Raw genomic sequence first — 21,979 nt, 5'->3', positions numbered from 1 at the left:
TATCCTATGGACGGGTCATCAGTAAATTTTACAGATTACACAGTATTGCACCATTTAGAGTAGATGATAAAGACGGCTCGGCTCCTAACCCTCGGTGCACATCACGGATATGTGCACAGCACGCGACAACAGAAGTCAACAATTGAGTGATTTTCTCATTCTCATATTCAGATACCGGATATAAAACAAATTTATGGCATGGTAAGCTTATAGCTCAAGTAATATGTCTGTCTACAAAAAAAATCACAAAAATAGGCCAAAAAACCAACTGGAAAAGGAGTATGTTTCATATCTAAAATGAGTAATAAATCAATAAAATAAAGGGTGATACCTCCCCTTCAGATAGAAGATGAGATATTGTGCACTTGTGATATAGTATATACAGGCCTACACATACGCAATCCCTTAGCACTTGGCCAGCATGATATGTCAGACTTTTAAGTATGGTTGATATCATCCAGGGGCATTGACATTAAGCAGCAACTGCTTTAGATATGACCAATGTCAGTCTGACCCTGGTCTCACCCGAAGTTGGCACATCTTAGGCATGCTTCATTAGTATAAATGTAATCAGGATGCCGCTCTAGAATGACAAGGGTCCATGATATTTTATAAACTTGGCTTGCTTCCTAAAAATCCCAGTAAATAGCTAATAGGTAGTTTAGGAAATTAACAGCAGGTAAGCCTCAAGGATTAGTATAATTATTATTTTATATCCATATACATAGAGAACCTGTCAACCCCCTAACCCATACAAAGCTACTGGTGGCATTGTGAGGCTTGTAATAAAAGATGTGCAGACTGATGACCATGTCAGACGCATAAGCGCCATAGAGCGCCCACAATTTGGCTGGGGCTGTGCAGAGTAATCCAGGCTGGAGGCATCATTACATGGAGAGGGTTGGAAGACAAAGACAGTGAGGCATAGTAGGTCTGGGGCACAGGAACTCTAGGCTCCGCCTCTTGGACACAGTCGCAGCCAGATTAAAATGCTATTTTTACCAAAATAACAGCAAAACCACAGTTTTCAAGGTTATGTCTTCACATCTTATTACAAGCTTCACAATGCTACCAGTAGCTTCGTGTGGGTTAGGAGGGTGACAGAATTGCTTTAAATAGTCATAAACACCAACTACTTAAAGGGATAGACCGAAGATTTTTTTTATTTATTATTATTTTTAAATGTTCACATTTCCAGTACTTATCAGCTGCTGTATGTCCTGCAGGAAGCAGTGTATTCTGTCGGGTCAGACACAGTGCTGTCTCGTGCCACCTCTGTCCCTTAGCATATGTTGTGTGCGGTGTTCTGTAAGGGTATATAAGGGTGTTTTTGCTCCTGAGTGCTGTGTAGGCAGTGATCTATGAACACAGCATTGGATGGAGTCTGGGCCATAACTAGTCACGGCTCTTGGCCTACGAGGGTGACTGACAGGCAGAGAGGCCCATCAGAAGCTCTTTGCCTGTCAATCACCCCAGCACAGCACACTGCAATACTAAGGTATTCTGACTGTGGTAGAAATAATATGGCAGACCTGGGGGTCTTTAGTAGGTAACTTCTCAGGCCCCAAAATAGAATCCTTAAATTAAAACGTGTAAATCATTTTCTTCCTAGTAATGTGGTATGCTTTCTTGGGTGATTCTTCTCTTATAGCATGGTGTTATTTCCCCTTTCAAACTCTATTCTAGGCCCACTAAATGCCAATGAGAAGAAAGCTCTCACTCTTCCAATATATGGCTCCCTTAACTTTTCACAGAGATATCTACATAGGTCCCCTCCACATATATCTGGCAGACGGCTTCATTTTCCTCCGGCGCAGTATCAAAGCGCTTAAGGGAAACTGATGTTTGAACTGATCCCACTCATTTGAATGGCACAGTTAATAATGTCTGCACCTGTGAGACTGTTCCCTAAATGCCATTAACGCTATGATCATGGACTTTAGAGGCCAAAATAACCAGCATCAGTAAGTTCGCTGATGGTGGTCATCAGCAGTGTGTTAGCTGTAGATAGCAACTGCCTCCCCCCTGTGTATGGAGCGGGCTTATCACCTGGGCCTGCACTATACATCCCTTCCCAACAGCTGACATGGTGATCATGAATGGGTTAAATCATGAAAAAAATGCTGCAAATTAAGATTTCTACATTCATTTCACATGTAGCCAAACCCTGTATAATTTTAATTTTTTTAATGTTTAAAGGGGTGTTCTCATCTCAAATAACATAATTAAAGAAAAATAAATCTTTCAAATCAACTTGTGCCAGAGATTTACTTAAATTAAAAATATGAAGTCTTCCAGTACTTATCAGCTGCTGTATGTCCTACAGGAAGGTGTATTCTTGGTGGTGTTTCTCACTGAAGGGAATACACTACTTCCTGCAGGACATACAGCAGCTGAAAAGTACTAGAAGACTTGAGATTTTTTAATAGAGGTAAATTACAAATCTCTGTCACTTTCGGGCATCAGTTCAGTTAAAGCGACTGTACCCACAATCTGACCCCCTGAATCGCTTGTACCTTCTTAGCTGCTTTTAATCCAAGATCTGTCCCGGGGTCCATTGGCAGGTGATGAAGTTATTTTCCTAAAAAACAACTTTTAAACTTGCAGATCTGTGTCAAATTGGCGTGGCCTAGAGTGTCTGTTCCTTAGGCTTGCGACATCCCTCCGTCCCTCCCTCCTTCTCATTTCTAGGAATGCCCCTGGGTAGGATTTTTCCTACTCTTCACCTGTCTGAACACTGCACAAGGGCCTTAACGATCCAGCTCATGTGGAGTGTTCATACAGGTGCGGAATAGGAGAAATTGTTCTAGGGGCATTCCTAATGATGAGGAGGGCGGGGAGGAGGGACGGAGGGACGTCGCAATCCTAGGGCATGAGTACTCTAGGCCACGCCAATTTGACACAGGGCTGCAAGTTTAAAAGTTGTTTTTATAGGACGATAACTGCATCCCCTGCCGAACGGACCCCAGGACAGATCTTGGATTAAAAGCAGCTATCCGAAGGTACAAGTGGTTTGGGGAGGTCAGATTGTGGGTACAGAGTCACTTTAAGGCTGCGTTCACACTACGTATATTTCAGTCAGTATATTTCAGTCAGTATTGCAACCAAAACCAGGAGTGGATTCAAAACACAGAAAGGATCTGTTCACACAATGGTGAAATTGAGTGGATGGCCGCCATATAACAGTAAATAACGGACATTATTTCAATATAACAGCAGTTGTTCTAAAATAACAGCAAATATTTGCCATTAAATGGCGGCCATCCACTCAATTTCACCATTGTGTGAACAGATCCTTTCTGTGTTTTTAATCCACTCCTGGTTTTGGTTGCAATACTGACTGAAATTTACTGACTGAAATATACGTAGTGTGAACGCAGCCTTATGGTGCGTTCACACCTACAGGATCTGCAGCAGATTTGATGCTGTGTTCAGTTATTTAAATGAAATCTGCTGCAGAAACTCAGCTGCAGATCCTGTAGGTGTGAACGCACCATAAAAGAGTTTTTTTTTCGGTGAAGTACCCCTTTAAACTTGTAATACATTCATTTAGCAAACTTGCCTCCTCCTGATATACTGCTTTTTACCTCCCATTGTTGAAAGCTTATTGTCTAGGTTACCGACCACCACTCTGGTTTACTTATAGCTATAATGTAGATGTTTAGAGATGTAGTGTAGGTATATATATATGTATACTATCACCCAGACCACTGCTTTTATAGCAGAGTGGTCGTCAGTAACTTAGACAACGAGCTGTCAACAATGGGAGGGAGAAGGAGACAAGTTTGCTAAATTAATGTATTAGCAAAAATTTATAATTTAAGAAATCCTAAAAGTATAATAATATTAGTTGAGATGGGAATATCCCTTTCATCTCTGAACTCCCCATGATCAATAACCTCCTGGGTTCAGCTGTGTGGTAACTGGTTAACCTAAATGTAATATCCAAAGTGGTTGTTTAGTCATGTAAATGAATGTAAACATTTCCTATTTCCTTTCTCCCTGTAGGACTGGGACCTGCACATCAAGGGTAGGATGCATATACAGAATGTAATGGGTTACTCTGAGAGGTGAGTGTGAAACAGATGTAGATTGTATTCCTGAGATACCAGTGCACAGCTAACTAGGGTCTGCTTTTTTTTTAGCCCTGGTATAAACTGTGCTCCCAACTCTACAGATGGGACATTACAGTCTTCCCTAAATCCTGACTTTCACACCATGAACAATGAAGGTAAGAGACACTCTGTTCTAGAAACTGTCTAATCTAATACTTGACAAGGTTTTGACACTTGGCTCAGAGAATGCGTCTAAGTGTATTAAACATGCCCTCCACATCAGGGGGTAACACATGGCAAAACTATTTATCCTTATCAAATATTTCAGAGTCAGTCCGCTCTTTATGAACAGAAGAGGTTTGCCCTATCTCTGCCCTCAACAAAGAGTATTCATCTAGTCCAAACTGTGACGAGGAAATGACAGCGAGAGGGACTTGATAACCTTGACCTGAGAGGAACCTTATCTAAATCGAGTGTTACTTAGTGCAAGTAAACATGTGACAATATGATTATTACACCCCACACACACACACATATACACAAACACAGATATGCACACACAGACACACACACACACACACATACAGACATATACACTAACACAGATATGCACACACACACAGACACACACACATACAGACATATACACTAACACAGATATGCACACACAGACACACACACACATACAGACATATACACAAACACAGATATGCACACACACACACACACAGACATATACACAAACACAGATATGCACACACAGACACACACACACACACACACACACATACAGACATATACATTAACACAGATATGCACACACAGACACACACACACATACAAACACAAATACACACATAGGCAAACAAAAAATACACAGGCACACAAACACAGATATAGGCTATGTTCACACAACGGTTTTTCAGCTCTGTTTAAAATGACATCAGTCATTTTGAGTCTAAAATAACGGACGTTATTTAGCTGTCTGGCCTCCCCTTAGTGCAATGACGGCTGCTGGTACATTATTCTAGTTTGGTTACTAATTGCCCTTTGGGTGTGTCTTATTTGAAAAGTCCATTGAATTTAATAGTAAAAACGGAGAAAGAATTGTGACAAAAGAAAAGCTGTGTGTGAACTACTAATAAAAAACGTCCACTGTTTGCAAAAGACGCCCAAAAATAATTATCGTGATCATTATTTTGACACCCGCTGCAAAAATGTCCGTTATACAATGCATTGTGTGCATTGGACGTCTGTCTTCCCCATGACTTCAATGCATTGCAGTCAGTTAAATATCGGCAAAAACGGACGTTATTTTAAATATGAAAATCTGCTGCCTTTTCAATATTTTTGACATTGTGTGAACATAGTCATATACAGAAATACACACACAAAGACAAAGACACATACACACAGAAATACACACAGATTCTCCTATTATGCAGGTGATCGTACACACATTAGTAGCAAAGTGAATGAGATCTATATTTGTGTAGAAATATTTGTGGATAGGCTGCAGAATTAAAGGGGAACTCCAGATAGAGGTAAACTTCTGCACAAGCATAACGCATTACTTACCTGTTTATCCCAGTTTTGAAACTACAAAAAAATCCATTTGTTTGGGGAAGGTTTGCTCTGTTTTGTGTTTCTGTTCTTCCTGGTTTGGCATTTCCCAGAATGCAATGCTTTCCCTCATGTGATCATCACAGCCCCCACCCGTTACAATCAGTAAAATTAGTGCAGCAGCTGCTTCTGTTCGGTCAGAGATGGTGAATCAGTCAGGGGATGGGGTTATCCAGCCAAGCCTCCTGTGATATCACACCCTGCCACCTGTCTGCATCATCAGCAAACACACACAATGTGAGACAGAAGCATGTAAGATTTGTCTCCTGGGGGGGATAGCAGAAGGAGCAGGAGACAATGTCAATTGGCACAGGGGCCATTTTTTTTACTTCCTGGATGTCTATCAGCTACCAGTGTGGCAGAACCGTACAGATACGGTAATACATTGTTTAGATACATCTATATAACTTTTAATGTACTTTTTCTTATCTGGAGTTCCCCTTTAACACAATTTTTTTGCCCTTGACCTAAATAGTGATGTCTGAGGAGTTTTGCAAACTCTGGTTAAACAACTGCTTATCAAAGTAATGTGTCTGTGTATTTTTGTACTTTCCAGACAATTTGGGCAATTATTTTTCACCAATTTTTTTTTACCAAATAACAAATTCAATTGTAACAGATGTGACATTTAATGTACGTTCAATGTATGTTCAATGTATGCGTCCAATATTTTAGTTTATTAGATATACTAGATAAAGTCAGGGGCAGGGCTTTCTGTATGATTGGCAGGGGGTTATGTATTATTTTTATATATTATTTATTTTAATTCAATTACTTTTACTCTTTTTTTAAGATATGTCCCTCAAAAGGGTCAGAAAAGACTTTTCGGTGACTTTAAAAGGGTTATCCAGCGCTACAAAAACATGGACACTTTTCCCCTCTCTTGTCTCCAGTTCAAGTATGGTTTGCAATTAAGCTCCATTTACTTCAATGGAACTGAGTTTGAAACCCCAACCAATCTGGAGACAAGAGAGGGGGAAAAGTGGCCATGTTTTTGTAGCACTGGATAACCCTTTTAACATTTGTTTTTGCAGCCCAAATAACATGGTAAAAAAAAACCCTGACAAGTGACAACTGTCACTGTTAGCACTGTGTTGGGTCCCATAGCCAGGGGATCTAAGGAGGGTCTAAATAGATGCTGAATGTACTGCAGTGTATCACAAGTCCATGTGACCAGATTCGCTATATTCAGAATAATGACTTTCCTTATTTCTCCAGGCTTTGTATCAGATATTGATCAGCTCTACCCTCCCCCTGCACCAGCTGCCCCCTTTCTCCCATCTGGAGCCCCCTTCTCTGGACCACCCATTGGTGTGAAGGTACAGTAATTAGTATGACACATTATCTTTCTTGGTGGTGAATGGTCTCAGTCTTGTGACTTCCGCACATGTTTAACAAACTTGGAATTATTTACAATAGTGTACCATCCTGCAGTAGTATTGGTATGAGGGTTGCTTTGTCCAGGGTAACAGATGTCCTTCCAAAGAACTTGCACAACTGTTAGAGTCAAGACGTATATATAATATCCATGTGAAGAATGCTCAAAAGTTTACACATTTCTGTGCTTCTTATGAAATGATATTTATGTAATAATATAATATTGATTTATATAATGCCTGACATGCTGGCTACATTGTGCAAGGTGTATGTTTTGTGTTATTTAGCATGCCAGTTAGTAAATCTCTGTCTAGGTGCAAAATGTAAATGCAAATGTATCATTAGGTACATTTGCTTTAAAGAGGAACTGTCACCCCCCGTGCCGTGGTTCCTGACCCCCTGCTAGATCCCCCTATACTCACGTGATGCCGCCGGGTCCCGCTTCCTGATGCGGTGGGGTCACGGAGATATCAGCTCCCGAATCCTGGCACGCGCGCTCACAGGAGAGTCCGACACTCATAGAGAATGAATGGGGAGTCCGATGCTCCGTCATTCTCTATGGGCATCGGACTCTCCTGTGAGCGCGCGTGCCGGGCTTCGGGAGCTGAAATCTCCGTGAACCGACCGCATCAGGAAGCGGGACCCGGCGCGATTAGGTAAGTATAGGGCGCTCTTACAGGGGGTCGGGAGCAGGTATCCTTTAAGTGTTGCACATGGATAGAACGGCATGGGGAAGCCTTTTTTTGAACCACGGCCCGGTTACTGCGCATGGTGCCAGTCTATTACCCAGGGCTCAAGCACTGGAGCCGCGTCATAGAGGGGCGGGGGTTTCCTCCCACTGGGGCTGGGCTGGCCATCAAGGACTCAATCCATCAAGAAAACATACATCCCTCTAGCCACGCCCCTTGAACATGTACCCAAACAGTATATTATTAGTCAATGGCGTGTACTTGATGTGTGCCAAACTTTGGTGCTTGAGAAGAAAAATGTGATGAATGAGGAATAATGAATTCCCATATGGTATTCGGGTTCATACTACATTGATAATTCGTTGCCATCTCCTTGCACATCTCCTGTTTACATAGGGAGGTATGAAGCCAATAGCGATACATTTTACAGCTATGTTCCCACTACATTTTTTCTTCCGTTATGACGTCCGTTATTTTGCAGTTTAACCGTCCATCAGTGCAATGACGGCTGTTGGTCCATCATTCTAGTTCAGGTGTATTGATCGCCCTTTGGGTGTGTCTTTAATTGAAAAGTCCAATGAATTAAACAATAAAGACAGTAAAAGGACGGTGGAAAAAGAAGAAATGTGTATGAACAACTAAAAAATAACGTTTGTTGTTTGCAAAAGACATCCCTCATTTAACCCATAGCTGCACCAGGACGTTATTTAACGTCCTCGTGCCGCTATGGGAGTTCAGAGGGGGGTCGCGCGGCGACCACCCTCTGAACTGCCGCGATCCCGGGTGCCGCGAGTAGCCCGGGCTCGCGGCTATTAGCGGGCACGGTCCGATCGCCGTGCCCGCTAATTAAGTACTTAGAAGCAGCTGTCAAAGTTGACAGCTGCTTCTAAATACTTGCGGTTACACATCCCTGGTGGTCTAGTGGGGGGATCGCCCCCCTGCGGCGCGATTGCGGGGGGGCGATCCCTGCATCCATACCGGGCCGGGGTCTGCTCCGTAATGGCGCTGATCCCGGCTCGGCATTCTATTGCTTTTGGCTGCAGCAGCCAAAAGTAATAGAACACCGATCTCATGGATTCATGCAGTATAACTATACTGCATGGATCTCTATGAGAGATCAGAGTGCATATACTAGAAGCCCCCCAGGGGGGCTTCTAGTATATGTCTAAAGTAAAAGAAAAAAGTATTTTTAATAACACAAAACCCCCTCCCCTAATAAAAGTCTGAATCACCCCCCTTTCCCCATTTTATAAATAAAAATAAATAAATAAATTAATAAACAAACATGTTTGCTATCGCCGCGTGCGTAATCGCCCGAACTATTAATTAATCACATTCCTGATCTCACACGGTAAACGGCGTCAGCACAAAAAAATCCCAAAGTGCAAAATTGCGCATTTTTGGTCGCATCAAATCCAGAATAATTGTAATAAAAAGCGATCAAAAAGTCATATATGCGCAATCAAGGTACCGATAGAAAGATCACATCATGGCGCAAAAAATGACACCTCACACAGACCCATAGACCAAAGGATAAAAGCGCTATAAGCCCGGGAATGGAGCGATTTTAAGGAACGTATATTGGTTAACAACGGTTTGAATTTTATACAGGCCATCAGATACAATATAAGTTATACATGTTACATATCGTTTTAATCGTAACGACTTGAGGAACATGCATAACAAGTCAGTTTTACCCCAGGGCGAATGGCGTAAAAACACATTTCCCCCAAATAAAAGAAATGCGTTTTTTTTTTTCAATTTCACCACACATATAATTTTTTTCTGGTTTCCCGGCACATTTTAGGCAAAAATTACATCTGCCTTAGCAAAGTACAATTAGTTGCGCAAAAAATAAGGGCTCATTTGGGTCTCTAGGTGGAAAAATGCAGGCGCTATGGCCTTATATACACGAGGAGGGAAAAACGAAAACGCAAAAATGAAAACTGGCTGTGTCCCCTAAGGGTTAATACACTGTGTACAAAGTTACTCCATAGACTTTAATACAGTTAATTGAAGTCAATTAAAATGATGCAATAACTGACTTTTTTTTAACAAAAGGTGGATGAGTTTTTCCTTTTTTTGCTTAGTGTGAACATAGCTTTTAGCTGCACAAAAGATGACTGCTGATTACTGTCACCTTTATCAGCTGAATGAACATTCATAGGAAAACACGCTCCAGATAACTGGCCAGTGTAAAAGGCCCTATTCCACGGAACGGCTATCGTCAGTCACGGGTGATAATCGTCCCGTGGAATAGAAAGCAACGATCAGCCGACATTGTTCATGTTGACTGATCGTTGCAGTCGTTTGTGTTTCAAACATGTTGAAAAACAAACGACTGTGATAGCAGCGATCTGCTGGCGTCGCTCTGTGGAATAGGAGCGCCAGCAGCAGACCGCCGCTATCCTCTATTGGCTGCCCAGATGTCTAGCGATCACCCGGGCAGCCCCCTGACAGCTCCCCGTGGCCCCTCCCGCACTCACCCGCTCGCACAGATCATGACTTAAATAAGAAACATAGACATTACTACTCTAGCCAAGATAGTGGCAAGCCTTCTAGTTCCCTCTAAGCCTGGTGCTAAGACCATGTGAAGTTCAGCCGGGGAGAGGCCCTGAATGTTTGCACAGATGTCAGGATACAGTACCTGTCAGCACTGAGGAGTGCAGTAAGGTGACTACAATACACTTCTATCTCTCTCACACTAGTCTTATATTTTGGAATACATTCAAATTTTGGGAAGTTTTCTGTTTACACCGAAAGCTTAATGGGGGTTTATCCAGGATTAGAATAACACCACTGCAGTCTTTCAAAAACGGCCCCACACTTGTCCTCAGGTTGTGTGTGGTACTACAACTTGACTCCATTCACTGTAATAGATATGTGCAGAAATACTACAATGAGTTGAGGACAAAAGTGGTGCAGTTTCTAGAAGAAATCAGCTATTTTATTCCCATTAACACCTATGGTTGTTACACACACACCTGCTCAGCTGCTTTTGGCCCTCTGACTACTTTCAGTCACTGCAAGCAGGCCAGACAACCCTTAATATAGATGTGGGTTTCAGAGGTGGGACCTGGAACCATTGGACATTAATGTCCCAGATGAGAACATCACTTTAAAAACCCACTGAGACCGAATTTATCCCACAGGTGAGGAACTGCTACATTTGTATCCAGTCTGCACAGTTCTCTCTGCACTTAAAGGGGAACTCCAGGTAGAGGTAAAAAAAAAATGAAACTTCTCCAGAAGCATATAGCATTACTTACCTGTCTATCTCAATTTTGAAACTACCAAAATCCATTTGTTTGTTTGTTTTTTTGTTCTGTATTGTGTTTCTGACCTTCCTGGTTAAGCAGTTCCCAGAATGCAATGCTTTCCCTCAGCTGATCATCACAGTCGCCCATCCATCACAATCAGTAAAATTAGTGCTACACCTGCTTCTGGCCGGTCAGAAATGGTGGATCACTCAGGAGATTGGGGGATCCAGCCAAGCCTCCTGTGAGATCAGGCTCTGCCCCCTGTCTGCATCATCAGCCTGTGCTCAGCAAATACACACAATATGAGACAGAGGCATGAAATATTTGTCTCCTGGGGGGGAGAGCAGAAGGAGCAGGAGACAATGTAAATTGGCACAGGGACAATTTTTTCCACTTCCTGGATTTCTATCAGCTACCAGTGTGGCAGAACAGCACAGATACGGAAATTCTTTGTATAGACACATCTATATAACTTTTAATGTACTTTTAATAGAAAATAGAAATTTTTTTTTAACTGATGGCAGAAAGTGCCAAAGATTTGTAATTTACTTCTATTTAAAAAAAAAAAAAAAAACAAGTCTTCCAGTACTTATCAGCTGCTGTATGTCCCACAGGAAGTGGTGCATTTTTTCCTCTCTGGAGAGCAGGAGAGGTTTTGCTACTAAACTGGACAGTTCGTGACATGGACAGAGGTAGCAGCAGAGAGCACTGTGTCAGACTGTAAAGAATACACCACTTTCTGTAGGACATACAGCAGCTGATAAGTACTGAAAGACAGGAGTTTTTTTAATAGAAGTAAATAAAAAATCTCTGCCACTTGCTGGCACCAGTTGATTTGAAAGAAAAAAAAAAAGAAATTTGCTGGAGTTGCCCTTTAACCAGCTGTAGAGAAGAAAACAGGAAAGGAGCCTTAGGATGTCACAGAATTTCCTTTACTGTAACACTTTGATCAGGGGGCTGAAATGGCTTGTGTGGCAATTTTCACCTCCAAATACAGCACGTGGTGTGGTAATGGGAGATAGAAGATATACTTAGCCTTTTCTCGAAACCTGACCACGTTTATGATAGAAGTCTAGCCATGTACACTACATAGATACTCATCTGTGAGCGCACGGCGCATGTGGAATACCACCCCATGATATCTTCAGGGGGCTTTTGTTTTAGTGATTCTTTAATGTAGAGGATTTACTTTATTTAGTTTACAATGGGAGAGATTTACTATTACAGATGTACTAGAATCAGGCTTCATTGTCAAAATGAAGGCAATTTTTTGGTATAGCCGCCATTTAACAACAAATAAAAGCTTTTATTTTATACCAATTGTCATTATTCATATTTGTCCATAAAGGGATACTCTAGGTGGGAGGGGGTGGATGAAGACAATTAATTCCACTTACTGTCCCTGCTCCATGGCTGGGGCCTGCATCATACTGCTCTGGTCTTCTGGTCTCCAGCCGCTCGTGTCTCAGAGAGAACCTGATTCGTGACATTGACAGGCCCATTCAGCCATTCAGCAGCTGGAGACCAGAGGACAGAAGCAACGTTAAGCAGGCCCCAGTGCTGGAACAGGGGAGGTAAGTGGACGTCACTGTCTTCATCCACCCCCTCCCCGGCGATACTAAAAAATGCTTGCCCCCCGAAGCACCCCTTTAAATGATGGCTGTCTAATAAAAATGTCCATCACTTATACGGTGTGTGAACATAGCCTCATGGTGTACTTTTTACCAAAAAACTCTCTTACATGACACGTACCACACTTTCTTGTCTGGTCTGGAAAGGGGGGTGGCTAATCAGTAAATTGGGGTTAAGTCTGTAATAATGAGGCGTGGCTAAAATGCACCAAAGGCTGCGTCAATATGTTGATGCACATTTCTAATGTAAAGCACAACAACTAAAAGCTGGTGTTAACTTATACCAGTCAGTCTACAGATCAATTAACCATCCATATCATCCGTCTATTTTGACAGTATTAGAAAATTTGCCCCAACATTTTAATAGACACAAAGAAGATGTGGCATACAGAATGGTGGCAGATGTAAGAGGCCTTGAGTTTTTGATATGGATTCTATATTGAAATTTCTAATGGAAATAATGCAGTTTGTACTTGTCCTAACACTTACATAACCTAGTAATACACACTGCATTTACTATTAGCCTCCAGTCATTTGGAATATAATAAGAAAACATGTTTTCCAGCTGTGAATTTGTGGAACAAAGAGACAGCTGTTGACCAAGCAAAAGTTTGGACGACAACTGTTACAAGTATAAGGGCACCTTAAAGCAGACCTGTCAGCAGGTTCTTACTGTATGAATTAAGGCCATGGCTGTATAGGTCCTCTGACCCTGAATCTGAGCTTAACTTTGTGTTGATTACTGCACATGCTCCACATCATTCCTGCATAACAATGCAGCCCAGTGGTAGTCCATCAAAGTGGTGGAGAAGGTTACCTGTGAGTAGAGATGAGCGAACCTGGAGCATGCTGGAGTCCATCCGAAGCCAAACTTTCGGCATTTGATTAGCGGTGGCTGCTGAAGTTGGATAAAGCCCTAAGGCTATGTGGAAAACATGGATATAGTCATTGGCTGTATCCATGTTTTCCGGACAACCTTAGAGCTTTATCCAACTTCAGCAGCCACCGCTAATCAAATGCTGAATAATCGGGTTCGGATCGACTCCAGCATGCTCGAGGTTCGCTCATCTCTACCTGTGACCCATAAGGCATTGGATGGGATGAACTTTGCTGGCTGCCATGGGCTTTTAAGGGTATTTTGCATATCAAATGTCTCAGTGCTGCAGGAGAGAATTATCAAAAGAAGGGTTTGCACAAATTCAGGGTCAGGGACCCTATATAGCTATGACCTTATACACTAGGCAGGTAAAGGACAAGTCCGGCAAAATTTTTTATTAAAGTATTGTATTGCCCCTCAAAAGTTATACAAATCGCCAGAATACACCTATTACAGGAAATGCATATAAAGTGCTTTTTCCCTGCACTTACTACTGCAACAAGGCTTCACTTCCTGGATACCATGGTGATGTCACTTCCTGGATGACATGGTGATGTCACTTCCTGGATAACATGATGATGTTACTTCCTGGATAACATCGTGATGCCACTTCCTGGATAACATGGTGATGCCACTTCCTGGATAACATGGTGATGCCACTTCCTGGATAACATGGTGATGTCATTTCCTGGATAACATGGTGATGTCACTTCCTAGATAACATGGTGATGTCATTTCCTGGATAACATGGTGATGTCACTTCCTAGATAACATGGTGATGTCACTTCCTGGATAACATAGTGATGTCACGCCCCAACTCGCAGAGCTGTGCGGGCTGTGGCTGCTGGAGAGGATGATGGCAGAGGGATGCTCAGTGTCCCTCCAGTGCCCTGTGTCCCTCAGTGTCTTCCTGCCATTATCCTCTCCAGCAGCCACAGCCCGCACAGCTTAGGGAGTCGGGGCATGACATCACCATGTTATCCAGGAAGTGACATCCCCATGTTATCCAGGAAGTGGCATCACCATGTTATCCAGGAAGTGACATCATCATGTTATCCAGGAAGTGACATCACCATGTTATCCAGGAAGTGGCATCACCATGTTATCCCGGAAGTAACATCACCATGTTATCCAGGAAGTGAAATCACCATGTTATCCAGGAAGTGAAATCTCCATGTTATCCAAGAAGTGAAGCCTTGATGCAGTGACATCACCATGTTATCCAGGAAGTGACATCACCATGTTATCCAGGAAGTGACATCACCATGTTATCCCAGAAGTAACATCACCATGTTATCCAGGAAGTGAAATCACCATGTTATCCAGGAAGTGGCATCACCATGTTATCCAGGAAGTGGCGTCACCATGTTATCCAGGAAGTGACGTCACCATGTTATCCAGGAAGTGACATCACCATGTTATCCAGGAAGTGACATCACCATGTTATCCCGGAAGTAACATCACCATGTTATCCAGGAAGTGAAATCACCATGTTATCCAGGAAGTGGCGTCACCATGTTATCCAGGACGTGACGTCACCATGTTATCCAGGAAGTGACATCACCATGTTATCCAGGAAGTGGCATCACCATGTTATCCCGGAAGTGAAATCACCATGTTATCCAAGAAGTGAAGCCTTGATGCAGTGACATCACCATGGTATCCAGGAAGTGACATCACCATGTTATCCAAGAAGTGAAGCCTTGACGCAGTAGTAAGTGCAGGGAAAAAAGCACTTTATAAGCATTTCCTGTATTAGGTATATATTGGTAATTTGTGTAACTTTTGGGGGAAATACAATACTTTAATAAAAACTTTTGACAGACTTCTCCTAGAAAATAAGGAGAAAGGGGAAAACATGGAAAAAATGGCAATACTAAACATAGGCTCCGTGTATAGACTGGACGGCTAACACATAGTTATAATAACCAATGATACAACACAATAGAGTTTACACCATAACTTCTATAAAAATGCCTGTTCCACGTCACCAACAAATCTGAAGCTAGAGAAGAACTCCTAAATCCCCTCTCTAGAGACAAGTGTATGTGTTGTCTCTAGTCTCTCCTGTCATTCTGCAAGTGCCAAACTCTCTATCCGCTCTAGTAAAATTGTAATGGGAGAACTAAGCAATATCCTGTCAAGCATCCAGCATTATTCCTTTAAGGCTTATAAGTGGCTGCTAACGCTAAATAAAACAAAGATGGAGGGGATTAGAACACAAGCGAGATTGATTTCTTTTGAGACTTTCTCTAGGAAAGTAATGATGATAAAGGAGGAATATATGATGTGTGTGTCCAGCTCTTTGTGATATGCAGAATCTTACTAAGCATGAAAGAGACATTAAATCGTAGCCCGAATAAACTACAACAACAGAGAATGCCAATGAATGCTCCTAATAGTAATAATCTGATAGTAATGTTGGTACATGGCGTTTTCTTAGTTTCCACAGAGGAAATCGTCAGCTGGCCGTGTGGTTCATATCTGCAATCTCCCAGAGGGAAGCTGCAATGAGACAGATGTTGTTAACCTTGGTCTACCATTTGGGAAGGTCACCAACTACATTTTGATGAAATCAACAAATCAGGTAATTTTATACTGAACTTTTCTCTATACAAATTGATATTTAGATTTTGCGTGTAATAAATCTCTAATTATATATAAGCATTTTGTGTATTTTGTTTTCACATCTCATAGTTCCGATATTAACCCCTTTAGAACTGGACTGATTTTGTCGTTCAGCACCAGAGACCATTTTTTAAATCTCACTTTATGCGGTTGTAGCTACGTGATGCTATAACTTTTCTTACTGATTCTGAGATTGTTTTTTTGTGACTTATTATACTTTACGTTAGTGGTAAATTGTGGCTGACGTGCAAAACATTTTTTGTGAAAAAATGCTATTTCTCCATGAAAAAGAAATTACTAAATTAGCATTTTTCTCATGTAAAATTTTCTGCGGTCACCGCGCAGATTTAATCATGTAATAATTTTATTGCCAGCATGGCAACATGTGTACTTTTTTGTTGTTATTTTTTTGCTCAGTGCTGATCGGCATTGTAATGCAATACGCCTGTAATAGGCAAAGCTGATCAGACTCACAGAAACCTGACGTCACAGCAACCATCGGGGCTGTGCGATCGCACCGCACAGCCCCGATGGGGAACAAAGGGAGGTTTCTCCCTTCCTGCAGCACTATAGGTGCTGCAATTGCACTGATCGCAGTACCTACAGGGTTAATTGCCGAGATCCGGGCTTGGCAGTTGCGGCGGGTGCCCGGCTATCACTGCGCCCGTGTCATCCCTGTCACGCAAGTCCATTTGCCAAAATGGTGTGCAGAAATGGATGTACCGGTACATGATTATTTTGGAAGGAAAAACACACCATGAAGTATACATGTATACATCTATACAAAAAATTTTGACTACCAGTAAACCACGCATGGAGGCCAATATAAAACAGTTTTGGCTTCCATAGGGGAAAGAAGGTCTATGGATAAGTTTATCACATACACTAGATTTCATGGCACATATGGCAAACAGGTGTGAAAGAGTGTAACACAGGGAGATGTAATGTGATCAGCTGTTGCATGTCACCAGCGGTTATTAGGTGGTGGACCCAATGGCTTAAAGGAGCGGTTTCCCACAATAAAAAGTGACGTTATTACTTTCAGATTTGTGGGTTTATGACTGAACAATCCTCAAATGTGTGTTTTCTGCACAGTGTTGCTATCATCCATCATTGTACAAGGATCTGCAGCTGCCATAAAATAACATGGGAATACACTACATAGGTTCCGCAGAAATCATGGCCGTTGTAGACTGAGGGAATCCCGGCCGGAGTGTATACACATAGTATACACTCCGGCTGGGATCCCTAGCAGCGCGGTTAGAAAACAGACATGTCAGTTTTCTGCAGCCGCTATTCAGTGAATAGCGGCCGCAGAAAACCCTGTCAGTTCACACAATGGAACGAGCGGCTCCGGCCACACGGTTCATTGTGTGCTGCGGGGAGTTCTGATGCGGCCGCACACTGATGTGTCATCCGGCCAGTACTGCAGTACCGGCTGGGATGATCTTTTTTGAGACCGCCATTCCGTGACCCGGCCGGTCTCATACTACGTGTAACCATAGCCTTAAGTTGCGTTCACACGTGCAGGATCGCCAGCAGATTTGATGGCACAGATTAGCCGTTGCAGATTCAAAGCAAATCTGCAGCTTCAAATCTGTTCCATCAAATCTGCTGCAGATCCTGTACATGTAAACGCACCCTTAATAATTCTAGCAGCATTGCGAGATAAGAGATCAATATACAATGTATTGCTTTACATTATTATAATATCTAAAAAAGTTACATGTATGGTATTGTTACTAGTTCTAACTCTAGTAACAATAACAATACAATGACGTATAATCGTTATTCCGGCTCTATATACAGGCATTTGTAGAAATGGCATACACTGAGGCAGCTGAGGCGATGGTACAATACTACAAGGAGAAACCAGCCATGATGGATGATGAAAAATTACTGATCCGCATGTCAAAGAGGTACAGAGAGCTACAGCTGAAGGTAAGAGACTATGATTTTATTATAGTTATTAAGAGATTGGCTTCAGTTAGTAAGTTTTAGCAGCAGACGGAACCCCTTTGGGTGTTCTGAAGATGCAGGTGGTTGTTTCCAACAAAGATGCATCATTAATCCTGTAAATTTAATACTGATAATTTTCTGATAATTTTGCCAAAAAATAATTGTAAAGAAGACATGTGCTTGACTTTATTGATTACTTTTACTTTACAAATTTTAATAAGGGTTGGGCCTCTCCACAGTTGTAAACCTGCTGCTGATTTTCTGTAGTGTGTGCCTGATATTTGGAAATCTCATCTGCTTTATGGCTGCTGTAAATGATCAGAAGCAAATCTGCCATTTACAACCAAACTCCTGTGCAGTCCGGCAAAACAACCTCATTCAGGAGTTAGGTGGGAAAATCTTTTACAAGGTATATCTACTCACTTCAGACTGACAAATGCATTTATTTTAAATGTTTTAACTGTAAAAACCATGGGGGACATTTATCAAGACTTGCATACTTGTATGCCATTCTTAGATAAAGCCCTGCCCCCTTTTTCCCAGACGGATTTACTAAGAGGTGCAGGCAGCCAGCCCTGTGCCCCCCGGTGCAGGCATTGCGCATTGAATCTACACCTGCTTGAGCACAGATGTAGAAATATATCATATATCTACTCATATATACTCATGATAGATCGGGGCAGAAGGAGGTCATGCCTCCTCCCCGTCTTGACACGCCCCCTGCCCGCCCATTAGGTGAGCAGGGGATATGGTGGCGTACGCCACTATTTAGGTGCACAGTTGTTGATAAATGTTGGACATTATTTAGAGATGTTTCCCTGCTTAGGCTATGTTTCCACATCAGGAACAAAGCGGGGAAAGGCGTCCGTCTGGTTATAATCACATTAGCGAATAATGATCATGAGTCATAGCCGTGATTATAACGAGACAGATGCCTTTGCTCACTATTTTCCCGAAGTGGAAACATACTGGAGCCTAATCCTGCATTCTGCTGTTTTAGTGTTTTATTATATTACCTTCCGTGGGCTATGTTCCCACAGATAAAAACCATTATTTGGATTCAAACGGGCAAAAAAAGATGTGGGAACATAGATGTTATGTGTAATTTGTACCAAAATGTGCACCAACAAGGAATTAGTAAATCTTCAAATAGTGCAAGTTTATAAAAAAACAAGCTACAAGAACAACAAAATACAATGAAACTTGTAGAAGAGTCACAGTTTTGATGCATCTACTTCATACATGTTTGTATTGATTGGGAAATATTGTGTATTGTTAACTGTCATGAGGGTAAGCGATAAATTATAAAATGTGGGATAAGCCCTTTAAATCTACATAATATGGCTCAGTGGTCAGCACAGTTGTCTTACTTATCTGCAAGAATACTATATGTCTTCTCCAGGCTTTTCTCCCATATTCCAAAACATACTGATTGGTGCATCTAAAGTTTGGATTAATAATTGATGTTATAATGATGTAAATAAACAAATTGATAGTATTATGTAGCAAAAACCTTCATTGAGTGATTTCAATTATTGCAAGAGATTGTCTCCATTGATGAAAGCTCTCCTGCCTTTACACAGAGATTTATCTGACAGATTTTTGAAGCAAAAGCCAGGAATAGATGTGAGAAGAGGAGAAATCTTAGTCTTTCCTTTATGACCTGTTCTCTATAGTCTGCTCCTGGCTTTGCTTTAAAAAATTTGTCAGATACTGAAAATCTCTCTGTGTAAAGGCACCCTTATAATAGAGCCTGTCTCCTGCACTCTCCATAGAGTTATAATGGAGCCTGTCTCCTGCACTCTCCATAGAGTTATAATGGAGCCTGTCTCCTGCACCCTCCGTAGACTTATAATGGAGCCTGTCTCCTGCACTCTCCATAGAGTTATAATGGAGCCTGTCTCCTGCAGTCTCCATAGAGTTATAATGGAGCCTGTCTCCTGCACTGTCCATAGAGTTATAATGGGGCCTGTCTCCTACACTCTCCATAGACTTATAATGGGGCCTGTCTCGTACACTCTCCATAGACTTACAATGGGGCCTGGCTCCTACACTCTCCATAGACTTATAATGGGGCCTGGCTCCTACACTCTCCATAGACTTATAATGGGGCCTGGCTCCTACACTCTCCATAGAGTTATAATAGAGCCTGTCTCCTGCACTCTCCGTAGACTTATAATGGAGCCTGTCTCCTGCACTCTCCATAGAGTTATAATGGGGCCTGTCTCCTGCACCCTCCGTAGACTTATAATGGAGCCTGTCTCCTGCACTCTCCATAGAGTTATAATGGATCCTGTCTCCTGCACTCTCCATAGAGTTATAATGGGGCCTGTCTCCTGCACTCTCCATAGAGTTATAATGGAGCCTGTCTCCTGCACCCTCCGTAGACTTATAATGGAGCCTGTCTCCTGCACTCTCCGTAGACTTATAATGGGGCCTGTCTCCTGCACTCTCCATAGAGTTATAATGGATCCTGTCTCCTGCACTCTCCATAGAGTTATAATGGATCCTGTCTCCTGCACTCTCCATAGAGTTATAATGGGGCCTGTCTCCTACACTCTCCATAGACTTATAATGGGGCCTGGCTCCTACACTCTCCATAGACTTATAATGGAGCCTGTCTCCTGCACTCTCCATAGACTTATAATGGGGCCTGTCTCCTGCAGTTGGATTGGGCAGCTAGCCAGGGAGTGCAGCGTGCTGCAACGTACTTTATCCAGCTACAACTAACAAGTGAAGGGGGTCTCAACACTAAGGCCCCAGTTTTACCTGTCCACCTGTCTGTGTAACATGTCAAGAGTTAGTTTAAGGGTAGCTTCACACACACTGTATCGCAGTGAATTAAATGCAGCAGATTTGATGTAAATAACTGAACACAGCATCAAATGTGCACCATAAAATCTGCTGCAGATCTGCTGCGCATCAGTCATGTGTGTTAGCACCCTAAAAGCTGGGAACATACTTTCCAGAATATATTACATTATTACTCCAGTGGCAATGACTATTACTTCAAAGTTACTAAAATAATGATATTATTGGACTTGTTCCCATTAGTCATGGGCGCAACTGAATCTACTGCAAATCGCCAGGGAAATTAAAATATTCAGCTGTTTCCTTTTCCATCTGTCAGTAAACTACTTACTACTACTAGGAGACTGTAGGTTGTACATGGAATCCCAGGATACAGGCGGGTGTACATTAACCTCTTGTCTGCTAACAGATAGGAAGAGAAACCAATAAACATCACATTAGTGAGGTGCCAGTACATCTTTGGCCAGTCCTATGTATAAGGCTTGGCTGATGATATGCAGCCACCATTGTCCCCTCTCCTTTTACATGTTAACAAGTGGATGAAAAATCTGACAGGTTAGAAGTAGAAAGATTAGGAATGACTGACTGCCCTCACTGACATCTCTGAAAATAGAGGCTGCTGGTAATGTTGTATGAGCATTGTAAGTAACTTTACACTTTTAACCTCTCCTGTCTTGATTATTTTACCCAGCAGGAGTTGGGCTGGAAAGTGTTTATAACTCAGCGGGAGATGTGCTAACACATTACATAATATTCCATGCGGGGTCAGCGTAATATCGCAGCCTCCTAGATATAGTTCAGCCCTGTCATTTTATGTAATGATCAACATACACTTAAAGGATTACTGGAAAGCATACACAAAGAATATTTTAGACTAATAACATTGTTATTATCTATTAATGAAAAAATATCTACAAATCTTAAAATGTTTTAAACCGCTTTGTTACCAACCATGCAGATAGTTATTATCATGACATAAAATCACATTCTGCCAAAATCTACTGAAGACAAAACAATGAGAAATGAATACAATGATGCAAAAAGTCTGAAAAAATACTAAATAATGTGG

The 21,979-nt window shown here is 41.9% G+C and overlaps 1 protein-coding gene across 2 annotated transcripts in view; it reads left to right on the top strand.

Moving 5' to 3' along the window:
• The window catches only part of RBM20 (RNA binding motif protein 20), a 157,478-nt gene that overhangs the window by 110,638 nt on the left and 24,861 nt on the right, over nucleotides 1-21,979 (top strand). For both annotated transcript variants that reach the window (XM_069979791.1, XM_069979789.1), the window contains exons 3-7: nucleotides 4,009-4,070; nucleotides 4,146-4,231; nucleotides 6,897-6,997; nucleotides 15,956-16,099; nucleotides 17,950-18,081. In XM_069979791.1, the coding sequence (XP_069835892.1) occupies nucleotides 4,009-4,070; nucleotides 4,146-4,231; nucleotides 6,897-6,997; nucleotides 15,956-16,099; nucleotides 17,950-18,081 (525 nt within the window). The remainder of the gene's footprint in view (nucleotides 1-4,008; nucleotides 4,071-4,145; nucleotides 4,232-6,896; nucleotides 6,998-15,955; nucleotides 16,100-17,949; nucleotides 18,082-21,979) is intronic.

Source organism: Dendropsophus ebraccatus, chromosome 8 (genome assembly GCF_027789765.1).
Source record: "Dendropsophus ebraccatus isolate aDenEbr1 chromosome 8, aDenEbr1.pat, whole genome shotgun sequence".
In the NCBI taxonomy this organism is placed as follows: Eukaryota; Metazoa; Chordata; class Amphibia; order Anura; family Hylidae; genus Dendropsophus; species Dendropsophus ebraccatus.
This window is presented reverse-complemented; position numbering and strand designations above follow the sequence as displayed.